At 51.9% G+C, this 19,397-nt stretch overlaps 2 protein-coding genes across 4 annotated transcripts in view; one reads left to right on the top strand and one right to left on the bottom strand.

Annotated features, from left to right (window-relative positions):
- Trpm4 (transient receptor potential cation channel subfamily M member 4) overlaps positions 1 to 14,834 on the bottom strand; it is a 33,549-nt gene extending 18,715 nt beyond the window's left edge. The window contains exons 1-9 of one of the 3 annotated variants that reach the window (XM_041654996.1): positions 14,718 to 14,834; positions 14,404 to 14,474; positions 9,122 to 9,296; positions 8,664 to 8,844; positions 8,388 to 8,551; positions 8,056 to 8,239; positions 2,336 to 2,397; positions 2,016 to 2,207; positions 1,806 to 1,905 (exon numbers count right to left, since the gene is read on the bottom strand). In XM_041654996.1, coding sequence (XP_041510930.1) covers positions 1,806 to 1,905; positions 2,016 to 2,207; positions 2,336 to 2,397; positions 8,056 to 8,239; positions 8,388 to 8,551; positions 8,664 to 8,844; positions 9,122 to 9,296; positions 14,404 to 14,474; positions 14,718 to 14,741 — 1,153 coding nt within the window. In that variant the 5' untranslated portion in view covers positions 14,742 to 14,834. Of the gene's footprint in view, positions 1 to 1,805; positions 1,906 to 2,015; positions 2,208 to 2,335; positions 2,398 to 8,055; positions 8,240 to 8,387; positions 8,552 to 8,663; positions 8,845 to 9,121; positions 9,297 to 14,403; positions 14,475 to 14,717 lie in introns of those variants that run through there. The other 2 variants (XM_041655005.1, XM_041655014.1) reach the window with 2 other exon arrangements.
- Positions 14,835 to 15,927: 1,093 nt separating this feature from the next.
- On the top strand, positions 15,928 to 19,337 carry Hrc (histidine rich calcium binding protein). Its single transcript, XM_041652254.1, has 6 exons — positions 15,928 to 18,007; positions 18,086 to 18,156; positions 18,463 to 18,531; positions 18,623 to 18,677; positions 19,006 to 19,042; positions 19,222 to 19,337. Exons 1-6 carry the CDS (start codon positions 16,108 to 16,110, stop codon positions 19,256 to 19,258), a joined length of 2,169 nt encoding a protein of 722 aa, XP_041508188.1. The 5' UTR covers positions 15,928 to 16,107; the 3' UTR covers positions 19,259 to 19,337.
- Positions 19,338 to 19,397: the final 60 nt, after the last annotated feature.

Raw genomic sequence — 19,397 nt, 5'->3', positions numbered from 1 at the left:
TCAGACTGCCCTGCCTGCTCATGGAGGCCTCTCTAACACAGACTGGTCTTGGTGCTCCCAACCCTGCTTCTTAGGGTAAAGTTCCGGCCTGCAACTCCTCTGCTGGTAGGGCCTGGACCCCTTGTTGCTCTTGACTCCAGTACTCTCTGCCATGAATAAGCTATCAGGCCTCAGAAATACCCCACGCTAGAGACTACATCACAGAGACCTAAATCCTCAACCACAGAACGCCACCAGCTGCAGGACCGGAGCAATTTGCTTTCCTCCCTCTGGGGACCACCCAGTCAGCAGCCTCTTCCACCAGCTCGCTTACAACCCACACCTACTAGCTCACCTCTCAGAGTTGAGATTTAAGAGGGATGGAAAGAGGAATACATGGATAGAACTGTTAATGGATGTGCCAATGAGTAGTGAAAGGACTGGTGGATGGCTAATAATTAAAGGTGGATAGAAGGATCTGGGCAGTGGTGGTGCACGCCTTTACTTCCAGCACTCGGGAGGCAGAGATAGGCAGATCTCACAGAGAAACCCTGTCTTGAAAACAAACAAACAAACAAAGGTGGCTAGGTGGATATATCAGTGGGTGTATGGGCAAATGCATGAATGGACAAGAGAGTGGTGGGTAGGGGAATGAGTGAAATGCATGGCTAAATGGCTGTATAGATGGACAGATGGACAGGTAGAAGGATGAATGAACAGATGGACAAGTGGATGTGTAGATGCGTGGACGTGGATGGACAAGGGATGGGTAGGTAGATGATGGATGGACAAGTGGATGTTGAATGCGTGGATGGACAGGGGATGGGTAGGTAGATGATGGATGGACAAGTGGATGTTGAATGCGTGGATGGACAGGGGATGGGTACATAGATGATGGATGAACAGGTGGATGTGTGGATGCGTGTACGTGGATGGACAGGGGATGGGTAGGTAGATGATGGATGGACAAGTGGATGTTGAATGCGTGGATGGACAGGGGATGGGTACATAGATGATGGATGAACAGGTGGATGTGTGGATGCGTGTACGTGGATGGACAGGGGATGGGTAGGTAGATGATGGATGGACAAGTGGATGTTGAATGCGTGGATGGACAAGGGATGGGTACATAGATGATGGATGGACAGGTGGATGTGTGGATGCATGTACGTGGATGGACAGGGGATGGGTAGGTAGATGATGGATGGACAAGTGGATGTTGAATGCGTGGATGGACAGGGGATGGGTACATAGATGATGTATGGACAAGTGGATGTGTAGATGCTTGGATGAATAGGGGATGGGTACATAGATGATGGATGGGTACGTGGATGGATAGAGGACGGCTACGTAGATGATGGATGGATAAGTGGATGTGTGGATGTGTGGATGCGTGTACGTGGATGGACAGGGGATGGGTAGGTAGATGATGGATGGACAAGTGGATGTGTGGATGCGTGGATTGTGGATGCGTGTACGTGGATGGACAGGGGACGGGTACATAGATGATGGATGGACAAGTGGGTGGTCGATGGGTGGGAGGCTGGATGAAAGATGGAGAGTAAAGGGAAAGAGACGGAAGAACGAAGCATGAATGGAGTGGGGGTAGATGAAGACAGGAAGAGATCAATGGACATATAGGTGAGTGGATTCAAGAGGGAAGTATGGTTGAAAACAAAGTATCTAGGGAAATTCCCAACAGCATCAAGAAGAACCTAGGAAACAGGAAAGGTATGGAACACACAGGGGGTGTGGCCTTAGACTCAGAGAAGGAAGGAGGAGAAGCTCACCAAACATCTGAGGTGACTGTGGGAAGCCCATCCTACCTTTCACAAGAGCCCTCAAAACAATAGTCTCAAACTCCTCGGCGCCATCTTCGGTCGAATAGATGGTGAGCAGTTCTTTTCGGGTCATGATCCTCTCTACCTGTGGAACACAGAACTCGGGCGACCAGCCAAGACCTGTGGTCCCACCTGTCCTTCACCCTGCCAGCCAGGGCACCCGGCTCTTCTCACCTTGGTTCCACAATTCCATACCTGGGCCTGCAGGACCTCAGGGTCTCCCTTAGGGAAATAACGCTTAATCCGATCTTGGGCTTCGCCTCTCCTGAGTCCCCCACTCCCTGGGGCCAGAGTGTCTTCCAGGGTCTCCACCAGGCAGTCGGCAGCACCACCAGAGCCGGCCACCAAGAGGCAGGGGAGTTGAGCCTGTGTAGCATCCTCTATCCGCTTCAGGAGCAAGGAAAGAGCCAATCAGGGCCCAGCCCTCTGGTCCCCACATCCCCGAGATTCTGGTCCGCGGAGTCCTGCCCTCAGCTCTCCTCCCACCTCAGACACAGGCATGCAGCTCCAGATACCTTTAACATCTTTTCATCACCATCGATGAGAAGAAGGAGTACAGGGATGTCAATTCCAGTCCCTGAGAGAAAGGGGAAAGAGAAACTTGGTCACCTTCTATCAATCTTTGCTGGGGGTGGGAAAGAACTACATTTCCCAGGAGTCCATAGGGCAGACATGTCCTTGTCCCAACCTTGTAGCCAGTACTAGTGGGAAGAATTGTCATTCTTCTTATTCTTTAAAAAAATTTAAACTTTTCCTTTTCTTTCTTTCTTTATTTATTAAACTTTTTCTTACATTTACTTATATAATGTTGGAGGGACAGGGCTCACAAATGGGCGGAGGCCCAAGGACAATTTGTGGGAGTCTGTCCTCTCAGTTTGTGGATAGTGGGGATAGAACTCAGGTCATCAGACTTGACAGCAGGTGCCTTTACTTGCTGAGCCATCTCACGGGTCTGGGAACGTTGCTATTCTTTGTGAACTTTGAGGTGTGGAGGAGACTCAATTGGGTTTTATTATTAAAATGTGTGTTTTGAGCTGGGCGGTGGGGGTGCACGCCTTTAATCCCAGCACTTGGGAGGCAGAGGCAGGCGGATCTCTGTGAGTTCAAGACCAGCCTGGTCTACAAGAGCTAGTTCCAGGACAGGCTCCAAAGCCACAGAGAAACCCTGTCTTGAAAAACCAAAAAAAGGGCTGGAGAGGTGGCTCAGAGGGTAAGAGCACTGGCTGCTCTTCCAGAGGTCCTGAGTTCAATTCCCAGCAACCACATAGTAGCTCACAACCATATGTAATGAGACCTGGTGCCTTCCATGCCAGCAGTACATTGTATGCTTAATAAATAATTAAATATTTAAAAAAAAAAAGAAAAACCAAAAAAAAAATACAAGAGCTAGTTCCAGGACAGGCTCCAAAACCACAGAGAAAACCTGTCTCGAAAAACCAAAAAAAAAAGGGGGCTGGAGAGATGGCTCAGTGGTTAAGAGCATTGCCTGCTCTTCCAAAGGTCCTGAGTTCAATTCCCGGCAACCACATGGTGGCTCACAACCATCTGTAATGAGGTCTGGTGCCCTCTTCTGGCCTGCAGACATACACACAGACAGAATATTGTATACATAATAAATAAATAAATATTAAAAAAAAAAGAAAAACCAAAAAAAAATGTGTGTTTTGTATGGTGTGTATGTGTGATCATGCAGGTGTGTGCAGGTGTACATGTGCCATGTGTTTGTGTGGAGGTCAGAGGACAAGCTCAGGTCCTCACCTTCCACCTTGTTTTGGAGCAGGGTCTCGTTATACACCACTGCATACACCAAGCCAGCTGTCTCTGTGCCCCATCTCACCATAGAAGAGCTGGGGTTGCAGGTATGATCTGGGATTGCAGGTGTGAATTGGGGTTGCAGGTGTGAGCTGGGATTGCAGATGTGAGTTGGGGTTGCAGGTATGAGCTGGGGTTGCAGGTGTGAGCTGGGATTGCAGGTGTGAGCTGGGGTTGCAGGTATAAGCTGGGTTTGCAGGTGTGATATGGGATTGCAGGTGTGAGCTGGGGTTGCAGGTATGAGCTGGGGTTGCAGATGTGAGTTGGGGTTGCAGGTATGAGCTGGGGTTGCAAGTGTGAGCAGAGGTTGCAGGTGTGAGCTGGGATTGCAGATGTGAGTTGGGGTTGCAGGTATGAGCTGGGTTTGCAGGTGTGATATGGGATTGCAGGTGTGAGCTGGGGTTGCAGGTATAAGCTGGGTTTGCAGGTGTGATATGGGATTGCAGGTATAAGCTGGGTTTGCAGGTGTGATATGGGATTGCAGGTGTGAGCTGGGATTGCAGGTTGAGCTGGGGTTTGCAGGTGTGAGCTGGGGTTGCAGGTGTGAGCTGGGGTTGCAGATGTGAATGCCGCAGCCAACTTGATATGAATTCTAAGGCGCTCATACTTGCACAGCGAGCTTCTTATCTGCCAAGTCATCTCCCAGCATCCCTACCCTCCCTTTTTTTTCTTTTTTGTTTTTTGAGACAGGGTTTCTCTGTGTGACAGCCTTGGGTGTACTGGAAATGGCTTTGCAGACCAGGCTGGCCTTGAACTCACAGAGATCCACCTGCCTCTGCTTCCCAAGTGCTGAGATTAAAGGTGTGTGCCACTACCACCTGGCTTTTGTTTTTGTTTTGCTTTTTGAAACAGGGTTTCTCTGTGTAGTCCTGGCTGTCCTAGAACTTGCTCTGTAGACCAGGCTGGCCTCAAACTCACAGAGATCCACCTGCCTCTGCCCCCAACTGCTACGAAGGCATGCACTACCACCACCTGACTTTTTTTTTTAAGATTTACTTATTTATTTTATAAATATAAGTGTTCTGTTGACTTTACGCCAGAAGAGGGCATCAGATCCCATGTGGATGGTTATGAACCACCATATGGTTGCTGGGGATTGAACTCAGGACCTCCAGGAGAACAGCCAGTTCTCTTAACCACTGAGCCATCTCTCCAGCCCCAAATATTTTTTAAGACAAAGTCTCACACATGCCAGTCTGACCTCACACTCATTATGGAACCAAGGATGCCCCTGAACTTCCGATCCTCTTGCGTTCACCTCGAGTGCTGGGGATGACATTTCAGCACTAGAAGTCAAAGGTGGTGCTGCCTAACTTCAGAAGGGAGGGAGAGCTTGTGACCTGGACTCTTGGCTCCTGAGTCAGCCGTATGGTTGGCTAAACACTTCAAAGCCCAGGGAGGTGAAGGTTCAGGTAGAAAAGGAAGGAAATATAAATAGACGAACAATCTCAGCACCATAAAAATATTGAAAAAAAATCTGGCAGTGAAAGCTAAAGGCAACGTGTGTCGATTCTGCCCTCAGCTAAGTAAGAATACAACCTGCAAAGGCTTCACACCGCCTGTCCTGGACCCAGGCTTTGCACCACCCGTCCTGGACCCAGGCTTCACACCACCCGTCCAGGACCCAGGCTTCACACCACCCGTCCTGAACCCAGGCTTCACACCACCTGTCCTGAACCCAGGCTTCACACCGCCTGTCCTGAACCCAGGCTTCACACCGCCTGTCCTGAACCCAGGCTTCACACCGCCTGTCCTGAACCCAGGCTTCACACCGCCTGTCCTGAACCCAGGCTTCACACCGCCTGTCCTGAACCCAGGCTTCACACCGCCTGTCCTGAACCCAGGCTTCACACCGCCTGTCCTGAACCCAGGCTTCACACCGCCTGTCCTGAACCCAGGCTTCACACCGCCTGTCCTGAACCCAGGCTTCACACCGCCTGTCCTGAACCCAGGCTTCACACCACCTGTCCTGGAGCTCTGGACTAAAAAAACACAAGAAAAGGAGGCAGCTAAATTAAAATGTGTGTTTTCTTTTTTTGTTGTTGTTGGTTTGGATTTTAGGGGACAGGACGCCACTCTAGCCCAGACTGGCCTCGATCTCATATTCCTCCTGCTTCAGCCACACAAGTGTGAGTCACCACATCCAGCTAAATTAAACTTATTTCATGTATATCTGTGAGTCAGCTGATAACCTGCAGGAATTGAGTCTCGGCACCACGTGGCTTTAGGGGATTAAACTCCAAATTTACTGGTTCCACAACCACACATTCTTGATAAAAGAGAAACAGCCACAAAGTAACAGCTATTGTGCGGTTTGAACAAGAATGCCCCCCATAGGCTCAGATATTTGAGTGCTTAGTCACCAGGGAGTGGCACTACTTGAGAAGGATTAGGAGGTGTGGCGGCCCAGTGTCACTCTCAGGATCTGAATGTAGAGCTCTGTTTCTTCTCCAGCACCATGTCTGTCTGACACCATCATGCTCCTCTCCATGATGGTGGTAGATTACATTTATCTATTTTTTTATTTTTATTTCTCAAGACAGGGTTTATCTGTGTAACTGTTCTGGTTGTCCTGGAACTCACTCTGTAGACCAGGCTGGCCTTGAACTCACAGATATCCACCTGCCTTTGCCTTCCTACCCTAGTGCTGGGATTAAAGGCATGCGCCACCACCACCTGGCTTTTTTTAAAAAAATATTTATTTATTTATTTATTTATTTATTTATTTATTATGTATATAATATTCTGTCTGTGTGTATGTCTGCAGGCCAGAAGAGGGCACCAGACCCCATTACAGATGGTTGTGAGCCACATGTGGTTGCTGGGAATTGAACTCAGGACCTCTGGAAGAACAGGCAATGCTTTAACCTCTGAGTCATCTCTCCATCCCCCCTGGCTTTTTTTTTTTTTTTAATGCTTTCTTTTCTAAGAGTTTCCTTGGTCATGGCATCTCTTCACATAAATAGAACACTGGCTAAGACAGGAATGGAGTCCTGTCTGTGAAGCTCTGTACCCTCCAGGCCACAGGAGAGAGAACCTATAGAGATGACATCTGAGCATGAGGACACACACAAGCACATACATTCAGCACCGTTCCTAGTACCAGACAATTCAAATCTCTGCCACCTGTCACCTGGGAAAATTCCACAAGAGAGACATCACCAAAACTACAAACTCACTGAGTCCACCTGCCTCTGCCTCCCGAGCATTGAGATGAAAGGTGTGCCCCACTACGTCTGGCAACTTTTTCTTCACGTCCCTTCTATGACTCAGTTTGTTAAGCTGACTTCACACCGAAGATGACATTTACCTCATGATAAATGTCATGGAGGAAAGCCGAGCTCCAAGGTCACAGGTTAACTCCCAGCAGCCCCTCTGAAAGCTCTCCGAGTGTTCACATATGCTCAAATGAGGATTTGGGGAAACACCTTTGATTTCTGACTCCTTTTTCTGCTTAAGAATGCTCAGCAGGTAAATATATAGAGACATATATGTATATATGTACCCCAAAGTCCGAAAGCACCCAGAGTTGGAAACATTTCTGGTCCTCGGTATTTTGAATAAGGGAGCCTTGTGCTACGTTGATCCAGACACAAGGGAACAGGGATGGACAGGCTGCAGTTTCCAGGTGTCTGACACACAGAGGGGGTCCTCTGTGACTGAGCGGGACGGTTCTGGGGCTTGGAATATTCTGTTTTGAAATCTGGCTGCATGAGTAGATCCAGAGGTCAATTCCTCCAGTTTGTTACTCTGTGAGTTTTGTACCTAGGGAGATTACAAGACTATCTTCCGCCTTTTCTGTTTTCATTAAAACCAGTTTTTTGTATTGTTTTTTTGTTTTTCAAGACAAGGTTTCTCTGTGTAGCCCCAGCCATTTTCACAGACAGGGTGCCCTTGAACTCAGAGATCTGCCTGCATCTGCCTCCCAAGCACTGAAGTGAAAGTTGTGCACCACCACCCCTGGAAAAAAACAACTTTAAAAAAAAAACTTGTGTATGTGTGTACATATACGTGTCTTTATGTGTATGTGCCTGTGAGAGTCATGAGGCCATAAGAGGGAGGGGGATCCCCTGGAGCTAGAGCTACAGGCAATTGTGAGACACCCAAAATTGGATCCCAGGCAGCAAGCTCGCTTAACTCTACTGAGTCATCTCCTCACGCTCCCCTTTCTGTTCATTTAATTACATTTATTTATTCCTTTACTTATTGAGAAAGGGTCTTTTTCTGCAACCCCTGTGTAGTCCAGACTGGCCTTGAGTTTACCAAGTTCTGCCTACCTCTGCCTCCTGAGTGCTGAGATTAAAGGTGTGCGCCACCATGCCTGGCATGGACAAACCTCTTAACAGAGGAACTTTGCCCAGTCTTGAGCACACCTGGCCAGTGGGGTCCTGTGTGCTGAGTCCTGAACCCAAAGCCCACTCACCTCCCACTCCAGTCTTCTGCTGAGCCACGTAGGACTCAAAGCGAAGGCGGAAGCGGTTCTCACCGCCGAGGCGCCCGTATGTGCCGTCATCCACCAAGAAGAAAGCAGAATAGTTGTAGTCCAGGGGGAATTCAACTCCATCCTCAGGGTCACCGCGCCATCTGTACCTTGCAGGGAATGAGCCCTGAGCACAATGCCAGACAGAGAAGTCTTTCAGAAGGGACAGACCAGGAGGACCCAGCCCTCCTCCCTTAGACCCAGGAGTCCTTCCCAGCCTCCTCCCTCAGACCAGCACTCCCTGTCAGGGCCTCTTCTCTGAACCCCATTCCCACCTTAGGGTTGATCAGCATATCTCTGTTCCGGACCACACCCCAGGGGGCCACGCCCATGGCCACCACCTTGCTGCCCCCAGTGCTGGCCATCTGGTGGTCTCTCACAGCTACACCCACATGCCGGCCTATGCCCGTGTGCAGTCCCCCTGTGACAATCCAGGCCCCTATGTAAGACAGAGGAAACCAGTAAGGCACGGGAATGGAAGCAATGCCCTCCGACCCGGGCAGCAGTAGGGCCGAGGCCCAAGAGACACAGTCCCTAACCCCTGTGGTCACCTGTGCTCTGGGCGGCTCGCACCAGCCCACGACGTAGAAGGTCCTGTAGCCAGGTCTGGAGCACGGGGCCCCCCGACCCCCCCAGTACTGACACCACCAAGTTTGGGGCACGAAAGCCCCAAGTACGGGTGACGAGACTGTACACAGTGGCCGGATCTGTGCGGTCAGACAGCCGGAGGAACTGTGGACACAGGAGGAAGAGACACATGGGGGACAGAGAGACAGAGACAGCAGGGGACAGACCCAGACAGATGAAGACAGAGGCCCAAAGAGAGACGGGGAGACAGAGACCCAGACAGAAGCAGACAGACAGACGGGGAGGCAGCAAGGACCTAGAGAAAGAGAGGGACAGACACTTAGACAGAGGCACCCAAAGATCAGGGTGGGCCAGTAGGGAGATACATTCAGCCTTTGTCCCAGCCCCACCCAGCCTGGTGGCCCAGACATGCAGGCCTCACGTTGCTGGGCCTTCTGCCAGAATATATGAAGTCCAGGTCTCCGTAGGCATCTGTGGGTTTCTCTGTAGTGTGTTCGTCACTGCTCCACTCCGAAACTACAGCAGCCCCAAAGGCGTCCTCCACAGCCACAGATGGGTGGGCATTCCGAGGTCTCCCACATTGGCACAAGGTCCCTCTGGGGGCATGAGGGTAGAGCATGAACCCTGGGTGTCCCACTGACTCCATCCTGTACAAATGTCCATATCCTGTCCCCAGAGACAGGGGCCAGAGCAAGACCAGCAGTGACTGGTTCTGGAGAAAAAAATCAAGGCAAAGACTGCTATAGCCAGACAAGTCAGGGCAGGGAGACTGAGCTGCAGGATCAGAATCAAGAGGAGCAGGCGGCCATCGGCAGGCGCCACAAAAGATGAAATGAAACAGAGAATTCAAAACAGAAAAGAACTGTAAAGAATGATTCAACCACAACAAAAGTTCGGTGTGGTGGCACACACTTTAATCTCAGCACTCACTCAGATAGGCGGATCTCTGTGAGTTCAAAGCCAGCCAGAGCTACACAGAGAAACCCTGTCTCAAAAAAAAAAAAAAAAAGAAAAGAAAAGAAAAGAAAGAAGAAATGAAGGAAGGGAGGGAAAAAGGGAGGAAGGGAGGGAAGGAGATAGGGAGGAAGGAAGGGAGGGAGGGAGGGAGGGAGGGAGGGAGGAGAAAAAAAGAATGGTTCAAAGAAAAGTTTGAGTACCAGAGGCTGAGGCCGTTGTGCAGTTGGGAGCAAGCACCTTCACCGCTCTGAGACTAAATTTCCCCTTCGCTACAAAGACAGTAATAGCACCAAGGAACTCAGAGCAGCCAAGAAAATCAGGAGTGTTTCCTGAAATGAGGATAGCAGCAGCTCCAGCTGGAGATCAGCTATGGGAACTTTAAATAACCTAGCATTACACCCCAGGAAAGTCAAGGCTTTTTCAGAGCTCCCTGACTGCAAGGTGGGGGTGCTCTGCCGGTGTTGGCCTGTCTGTCAGCTCCAGCTGTCCTCAGGCCTGCTTTCTCAGGCAGAAGGGCAGGAGGCAGGCGACTGAGCCCAGGCCGTGATCCCCTTGTTCTCTGTCACTGTATCCCAGCCCCTTCCCTGCCTGTTTTCTCCTCACTCTGAGAAACAGGCAACAGATGAAGGTTTCCATTTCTGTCTCCATAGATACAATGTTTTCCTCTCTAAATAAGGACACAGTGGTTTGGAGAGATGGCTCCGGGATTAAGAATGTGTGCAGAGGGCAGGAGTTGGATTCCAGGTACCCATATGGCAGTTTGCAAGCGTCTGTATGTAACTCCAAACCCAGGGGATCCTGGCCTTCTTAGGCACCATTCAGGCACGTGGTGCACAAACACACAGGCAAAATGCCCAGACAGGTAAAATAAATAAAAATTACAAAAATGATCAGAATGAATATTTAAAAAAATTTAAATGTTCAAGTGTTCCTTGCTATTCAGGCAACTGTTGCCTTAGTTTCGGAAAGTACGGAGCAGGGACTGGGGGAAGCATAGCTAAGTCTCCGTGGCCCTGATTGTAAAAGGAATTTAAATAGCGGGCTCACTGCAGTTTCTGAAGCTAAGTGAGCCACTGACCTAGGAAGGGGACTTTATTTCTGGGACGGAGGGTGACATAGGCTCTCAGGTAGCCCAGGCTGGCTTCAAACTTACTATAGCCAAAGTTGATTACAAATTATTTCTTCTCGTCTATTTATTTATTTATTGCCTTCAAATTTCTGATCCTCCTGCGTGAGCCTTGAGAGTTCTGGAATTACAGGTATGCACTACCATAGCTGGCTTATTTTCGTGCAGAGGTTGGAACCAGGACTGCGTGCTAGCTAGGCAAACATTCTAACTGAGCTACATCCCCAAGCCTTCCTGGGCCTTTATTTGTTTCTCTGTCCTGGAACTTGCTCTGTAGACAACGCTGGCCTTGAACGCACAGAGATCTGCCTGCCTCTGTCTCCTGAGTGCTGGGATAAGACTGTGCTGCCACCACCCAGCATCTTAGTATGTTTATCTGTTGTATGTACGAATACAGTGCAGCCAGTGTTCCTAATCACTGTGCCGTCTCTCCGGTCCCCTATGCCTTGTTTTTTGAGAACCCAAGCTGGTCTAAAACTAGCTTTATCACCCAGGTTGACCTTGAATTTCTGATGCTCATGCTGTGCCTCCTGAGTGCTGAGATGCCAAGCGTACACCAGCGCACATTACATGCCTAGCCCAGGACCAGTTCTACAGATGTAGGGATGCGGGCCATGCACAGGAACACATCAGGTCTGTGCCTACGGCCTGTTGTCCTCCTAGAGCTAAAAGGACACAACCTCCTCCTTCTCTAATGCCAGGGGACCCTGGTATGCCTCAGTTTCCCCACACACACTTAATCCTCTTACATATCTGGATCTCATTCTTGGACTCCCCTTGTTCCTCTACTTTTCTAGTCCAAAATGTCTGCATGGAACATTCTGGAGCACCAGCCCCAAGGAGTCTACTGTCTGCATGGGGTTCCTTATAACATAACTTAACAAGTTAAAATAAACCTGGAGAAAGTGCCTGTCTTGAAAGCAAGAGTTCTGCATTCTGCCCCTAAGGCCCATAAACACAGATGTGGCTGTGCACAGGGGTAATCCCAGCTGGGGAGGAGGGGACAGCCAGCCTAGCCAGGTCACCCAAGCTAGTGAGAAACACTGTCTCAAAGAAACAAGGTAGAGGTTAGGAACACCGCCTGAGGTAAAAAACCAAGGTAGAGGTGTGTGAGGAACGCCACCTGAGGTAAAAAAAAAAAAAAAACCCAAGGTAGAGGTGTATGAGGAACACCGCCTAAGGTTGTCTCTGGCTTCCACGCGCATGCGGAGCACACACAGAATAAAGGAAACCTCAGTCTGATCACACTTCCTATCTCAGGGCCGGCACCACTAGTGACCCGCTGTCTCCATACGCAATACGTGAGCAAGACCACCCCAGAAGAAAGTTCTGGGCACATGGCGCTGGCAACATTTCTCGTGCCTGCCTGCCTCCTGACAGAGCTCTGTGTGGCTCTGAGGCACAAAGGCTCCATTCAGGTGCCATCTCTTTGTCAAGGGTGGCTGGCCACCATGGAATACACCCTTCTAGTATGAACACCTTAGCATGGTTCCTTCCTCTCCCCAAAGTTCAAGCCCAACCCCCATGGCAGCTTTCTCTCCCCTCCGCTGCCATCAGAGCATCAAGAACTACGCTGCCTCCTGGCAGCCCTCCACGATCTTCTAGCTCAAGGTCCCCAGGGGCCAAAGAAAAGGTTAGGAAGCTTCTGCAGTTGGCATTTGTCTTAAAGCCAGTCAGAGATGACAGGGGAGGGTGTGGGGAGGTGGATGTTTTGGTTTTTATTTTGTGTGTATCTGTGTGTGTGTATGAGCGTTTGCCTGCATGTATGTCTGGGTACCACGTATGTGTGAGAAGTCAGAGCCCCAGGAACTAGAGTTAGATTTTGAGAGCTGCCATGGGGGTGCTGGGAACTGAGTAGCCAGGGTTCTTCACCACCAACCCCTGGTGGTTTTTTGTTGCTGGGGTTTTGTTTGAAGGTAAGATCTGCTTCTGTAGCCCGGGTTGATCTCAGACCTGCAATCTCTCCGCCTCATTCTCCCGAGTGCTAGGTCAGGTGTGTACCAACACACCTGGCAGGTTTCTTGGGTTTGTGTTTTGGTCTTGGGAATGAAAACCAACACATGTTAAGTATATATGCTATCACTGAAGACGGTGTTTAAACTTCTCCATGTAAGAAGAAAGGTGGGGGAGAGGCAAGAAAGGGACAGAGGGAAAGAAAATTGGCTGTGGAGGTAGTCTTTGCATTTCCTCTTCTGCTTCCATGGTTTCAGTCTCCACCTGCAGCTGGGACCTCTCAGACCCCAGTGTGAGCCTCAACCTTCTGCTAAGTACCAATTGGGTCCCCACCCGCCCCACCCTGCTTCCCAAGGTCTATTATGCACACAGAAGCAAGGGCTACACTCTCAATGATTTTCAAACCTGCGTGTTTTCCTGGGTTTTCCGTCTTGGTGACAACTACCCCATTCCTACACTCTAGTCTGCAGACGGCCCGCTCAGGAGCCACACTGCCCATGAGCTCTGGTCCCCAGGGTCCACTCTCAGGTTCCTGGCCTCTGATCTGTCCTCATGCAGTTCACACACACACCGCCTGCCCAAGCCTTGCTGTGTCTTCGTAGCCCCAGAAAAACCTCACACTCACTCAGGTGGCCTCTGAGTGCCCATGAGGTCATGGCCAACTTGCTCATGACAAGGTTTACACCCTGAACTCTGCTCTGTTTTCAAGACACACAGCTATCATTAGCGAGGACTTCGAACAGGCAACTCCAAGGCCCAGAGTCACCTTCCAAGGCCACGCTGCAACACCCTCCCAAAGAAACCTGCGCCCACCAGCTCCCCCACTTACTTCTATTACCCTGCCTGTGGCCCATTGCCATCAGCAAACCGTATAAGTGTTTGTTTACGCAACATTTTCCTGTCCTGCCCTGGAGGGACAACAGGCTCCTGATAAAGGCACACTAAGAGATGCCACTACCTCCGGCTGAAAGACCAGCCTGAGAACAGATTTAAAGCTGGAGCCAACTAGGGAGACCGCAGATGGAGCTGGGGGACTATGGGGCTTGCTCGTGCCCCTTGCCACACAGAGCACAGCACGCTGTGGTAACTGCCCGTTTCTCTTGGGAGCTGCAGACATTTCCGAGTGTTTATTAGGTGGTGGGCAGAGTTCCAGAACCGTCCCAAAGTGACCTTGTTTAGTTTGCTCGGCAACCTCAGGAGGGACTGTTCTGTGCCCAGGTGACAAGCGTGGCCCAAGAAGGGAATTTCTATCCCAAAGCTGCAGACTCGGAACGGCTGGCAGGGCTGTGTGACTACCGATGGATGACACAGAGAGCCAAAGCAGAGACAACGTGACACAAAGACAGACGCATGGACGAGACACAAAGACACAGAATGAATCCCCGAAGCTTCCCAACCCCCAGCTAGGGGAGAATGCAGAATCTGGGGTGTGCCCAAGGCAAGGAAAGGTTCGGGCTGAGGTGGAGGCGGGGAAATGCCCTTGGTGGGCGGAGCCTGTCTGCGGTGGGTGGGGTCTGTCTGTGGGGGACCGAGAAGGGTCTGTCCGTGGTGGGCAGGCCTTGTCTGCGTTGAGTAGGGGGGAGTCCGGACTGTGGGGGCGGTGCCTGTCTGCAGCGGGCAGGGCCCTCGAACCTGTGCTGCCAGGCCAGCTGCCCCGAACTGCTCACCCAGAATCATCGCAGAGGTCCACTATGAACGTCGTGCACACCTTCTTCCTGAAGATCTTAGGGATCCAGCTCTGAGAACCGGAACGAGAAGAGCAGGGCGGGGACCTGGGTCAGACCCACAGGATGCGAAGACAGCCCCACGCGCCCCCGGAGACACCTTGAGAACTTCGTGTCCTCCTCCCGCAGGCTCAGTCAGGACCCCAAGCCCCTTGATCTGGGAACTCCTGGCCCAGCGCCCGCTGCATCTGGCCCGGATCGGCAGGGCTGGCGCCACTCTGGAACCCGCTCACATCCCGCCCCGCGCAGTGCGATACCTGCTCCTTCTCCGGGCCCACCATGCTGCCGCCGCAGCCCCCGGGGCTCGGTGTATTTCCTCCCAGCCGCTGACCCACCCGACCAAACCGGATCCACGACTTCGCAGTCTAGCCCGGGGCGGGGAGTCCCGGGAACACGTCACTGGAGGCAGGAAGAGGGCGGCCCGCGCTGTGGAGGAGGGACCGATTGGGCTGCCTAGCACGGGATGGGGTCGGTAGACTCAAACTCAGAGAACGAACAGAGAGAGCAGAGGGAGGGAAGAACCAGAGTGGGCCATGGGACAAATAGACTCAGAGAGAAAGAGACAGAGACAGAAACTAAGGGAGGGACCCAGAGAAGAAAGGGAGTGGGGGGACAGGGACACAGAGACTCAGAGAGAGTGGGGGCAGATATACAAAGAGAACGAGATACAGAGACAGGGACAAAGCTAGAAATGCCAAGAGAGAGAGGGTAGAAGACAGAGCCAGGAATCAGAGAGAGCAGGGAGGACACAGTAAGAGTAAGTTGGGGGTGTGTGTGCTAGAATCCTGAAAAGGAACAGGGACCTTCAGAAACAGTGACTATAAGGGGGGGGGGGGGTTGATTCATAAAGGACAAAACCCCAAAAGTATGTTGACAAGGTGGGGTGGTGTTCAGAGAAGGGTGACACTGGTCTCTCGCCAAGTCCCTCTAGTGGGGACAGCTGGGACCTAGTAACCTGAGCCCCCAGCACCCTCCCCCTGCTGTATTTATAGCTCTGGCCTGGTCCCCTGCCCTCAGATCTGAGTTCCAGGGACAGGAGGTCATGAGGTGTTGGGGACTCTTCCACAGCCTCTGTATGTCACCCACTTTCACACCAAATGTCCCATCCTGGCTGCAAATTCTTCACAACCGTACCCCCCAATTCTTGCATTGCAGGGGTCCTTGGGCTCCTAACCGTGTCGCTGTCTCCCGGTGCCCCGGGCTCTTCTGCACTCCAGCCGTAGTCTAAGCCTTTGCCTCCAAGTTCCCAAGCTTGAGCTTTTGGACAGACCAAAGACAAGTCCCTGCCCCCTCCTGGCCATGAAGACCCCTCCACCACCCAGTCCTGAGCCAGAGGAACAGGAGGGGAGGGGCAGGCAGGGGTTGACCAGAATAACTTAGGCTGAGGATAAATTTAGCCACAAGGAGGGGAGGGGACAGACCCCATTGGCTCAGCAGTGGGAAGGGAGGTCCTGGAACCAGGGTCACAGCTCCAAAGGGGACATCCTCAGAGAGGCATCCAAGACCTGAGGAAGACAGACAAAAAGAGTGGGAGAGATACCACCACCCAAGAGAGACACCCTGAAAGTCAGAACAAAACAAGGCACAAGAACCCATCAAAGTCAGCTGAAGTCAAGCTTGGAAAAAGTTCAACTGCTAAACGTCCCCATGGGCTTCCAGCGGCCTTGGTTGCATGCTTGTCTCCTTTGGGCCACAGTAGCCAGCCTGCTGTTCCCTCCACTGGTGACCCAGGAGCTGAGAGGGGCTGGGCTGAGCCTTGGCAACTGGAACAACAATGCCGGCATTCCCGGGTCTTCAGAGGACATGTCGGCTGAGTTTGGTCACCACATCCACAGCCGTGGGGGCCATCAGGGTGAGAAGGACAGAGACCACAGGGAAGAGAATGACGATTTCTCCAGGGAATATGGCCACCGGCTCCAAGACCACAGGTACCCTGGCCACGAGGCTGGAGAGGAGAATGTCTCTGAAGAGATCTTCAGAGGGCATGTGAGACAGGCCCATGGGCACAGAGGGCACGATAATGAAGATTTGGGGAACTCAGCGGAGCCTGAGGACCACTTCCCCAGACAGAGGAGTCACAGCCATGAAGATGAAGATGAGGATAGCATTGTCTCCAGTGAGGATCACCATCTTGTCACCAGGCATGGTCACCATGGCCACGGAGGGGAAGATGATGGGGAGAAAGTAGAGAACTCTAATGATAAGCACAAGGCCCATGGTCACCAGAGTCACCAGAGCCACTCAGAGGAAGGAGATGAAGAGGGTTCAGATGAACACCATCATGCCCACAGGCATAGACAAGGCCACAAAGATGAAGATGATGATGATGAAGATGATTCCACTGAGCGTGGGCACCAGGCCCACAGACACAGAGGCCATGATGATGATGATGAAGATGATGGTTCCCCTGAGCATGGGCACCAGGCCCACAGACACAGAGGTCATGATGATGATGATGAAGAAGATGATGATGATGATGGTTCCCCTGAGCATGGGCACCAGGCCCACAGACACAGAGGTCATGATGATGATGATGATGAAGAAGATGATGATGATGGCTCCCCTGAGCATGGGCACCAGACCCACAGACACCGAGGCCATGATGATGATGATGAAGATGATGATGATGATGATGGTTCCCCTGAGCATGGGCACCAGGCCCACAGACACCGAGGCCATGATGATGATGATGAAGATGATGATGATGAAGATGATGGCTCCCCTGAGCATGGGCACCAGGTCCACAGACACCGAGGCCATGATGATGATGATGAAGATGACTCAGATGAAGGCTACTATCATGTCCCCAGCCGTGGCCACCAAAGCCACCAAGATGAGGAAGAGGAAGATGAGGCTGTATCCACTGAACATTGGCACCCATCTCCTAGACACACTCACCATGGTCTTGGAAGTGAGAATCAAGAAGAGGAGGTAACAGTCAAGTTCAGCCACCATACTGCAAGCCACCAACCCCAAGGCCACAAGTCTGACAAGGAGGAGGACTTCCCAGAAGAGTATAAGACAGAAGTTCCTGGCCATCACCACCACAGAGTCCCTAGGGAAGGAGATGGGGATATTTCTGTTGAGTTTGGCCACGAGGTCCCCAGTCACAGGCCACAAGATCAAGATGAACAGATCAGCCAGGGTCACAGAGAGTTTGTCCAAGGTGACATTGGTCATCAGCCCCTGCAGCCCACAGGGGCTGGTTCCGAAGAATCAAGAAAGGAAGATGACCACAGCTCTCAAGAGGGAGACAAAGACTCAGAGCAGAGCAAAGGATCCCACAGTGAAGAGGAGGAGGAGGGTCATGGCCTCCCTAAGAGCCAGGAAGATGAGGAAAAGGAAGAAAAAGATGAGCAAGAGAGTAGGGAAGACAGGACTGAGGTTCAGACTCCAGTGAGCCATCACAGAAAGCAGGAAGAAGAGGAGGAAGAGGAGGAGATCCTGGAAGAAAACCTGCTACCCTTCACCATCATCCCAAACCCCCTGGCTGGAAGGGAGGTGGACACAGAAGGTTCCAGCGAGGAGGAAAGCCGTGAGGTCACAGGTAAGTGACCTGGCTCTGTGGGGGTGGGGAAGGCAGAGTTGGTCAAATGGAATCACTGTGGCCCTCCTGTTCCCACAGGTCAGCACGATGCCCGGGAGTATGAGAACTACCAGCCAGGATCTCTATGTGGCTATTGTTCTTTCTGCAATGTAGGTCCCTAGCCCAGATCTGCCTGGCATGCCCTGGGGTGCCGTGGGAGGCCTCTGAACCTGACAGTGGGAGGAGCAGCAAAATAAATGCTGGGGACCAGAAGCTGGGGTGGGGAGAAGTTAAGGGTCACCCTCCAGGTCTGTGACCACTCACAGGTCCTGCCCTCAATGGGGGCATTTGGGCTAGCTTTAGATAGGAAACCTGGGAGGATGGTGTGAGGAACCACCTGGAAAGAAGGGGGACTCTGAGCTCAGACATGGATTCTGGGCTAGGGACTCCTCTAAGCAGGCTCTTCCTGTCCCCAGAGATGTACTGAATGTGAAAGCTGTCATTGTGATGAGGAGAACATGGGGGAACACTGTGACCAGTGCCAGGTGAGACCTTCCCAGGGACGTTGGTCCCACTAGAGCACCCACACTGGCTCTCCACCCAACCTCCCTGACCAGGCTCTCTCCCTGTCCTCAGCACTGCCAGTTCTGCTACCTCTGCCCGCTGGTCTGTGAAACCCTCTGCACTCCAGGTGAGAAGCAAAGCAGGCACCTATGGAGGGGCAAAGTCTTGCAAAGAGGGGTTGGAGCCAACCTGAGCTCCCAACCAGGAAAGCTGCTGGCTGTGACTGACTGGTAGGGTGGGGTGGGGGTGTGACCATAGCAAAGGTCCTCGGGCAGAGCCTGGCCTGAAGCTAGGATTGAGCCGGTGTTGAGGGTACTCCTAGAAGCCAGTGGGTGGGACCAAAGTAAACAAAAATCATGGGCTGGGGCAGCTGGAGACCAAGTGCTTGCCCTGAGTGTTCCCCCATCATGCCCCTCCTGGAGGCCCTCAAACCTCTTCTCTCTGCTCCCTCCCAGGAAGCTACATGGACTATTTCTCCTCCTCCCTGTATCAGTAAGTGTGGGGCTGGGTGGGGGAATGATGCAGTTCAAGGGACTTGTTTAGAGAAAGGCTGGCCCACTGGGAGCTAAGAGCTATCCTGGGACCCCACGGTCCCAGGATATGAAGCGGTCAGGGTCATGATGGCTCAAGGACCTCTGGGTGCTGGCTAACCTTCGTGTCCTCCTGTCCAGAGCCCTGGCTGACATGCTGGAGACTCCAGAGCCCTAACATGGCCACAACTGCGGCTGAAGTACCTCCCCTGGCCTGCCCACCTGACAGGAGGTCTGAATAAATGTGCTCCTGGAAACAGCAGTGTCCAGAGTGGGGTGTGTCCTGGCGGAGGGAGACCACAGACGGTAGGAAGAGG

Source organism: Microtus oregoni, unplaced genomic scaffold (assembly GCF_018167655.1).
Source record: "Microtus oregoni isolate MIOR12 unplaced genomic scaffold, Mior012 000000F_ref0000247, whole genome shotgun sequence".
Classification (NCBI taxonomy): Eukaryota; Metazoa; Chordata; class Mammalia; order Rodentia; family Cricetidae; genus Microtus; species Microtus oregoni.
Note: the sequence above shows the minus strand (reverse complement) of the source record. Positions and strands in the feature narration are given on the sequence as shown.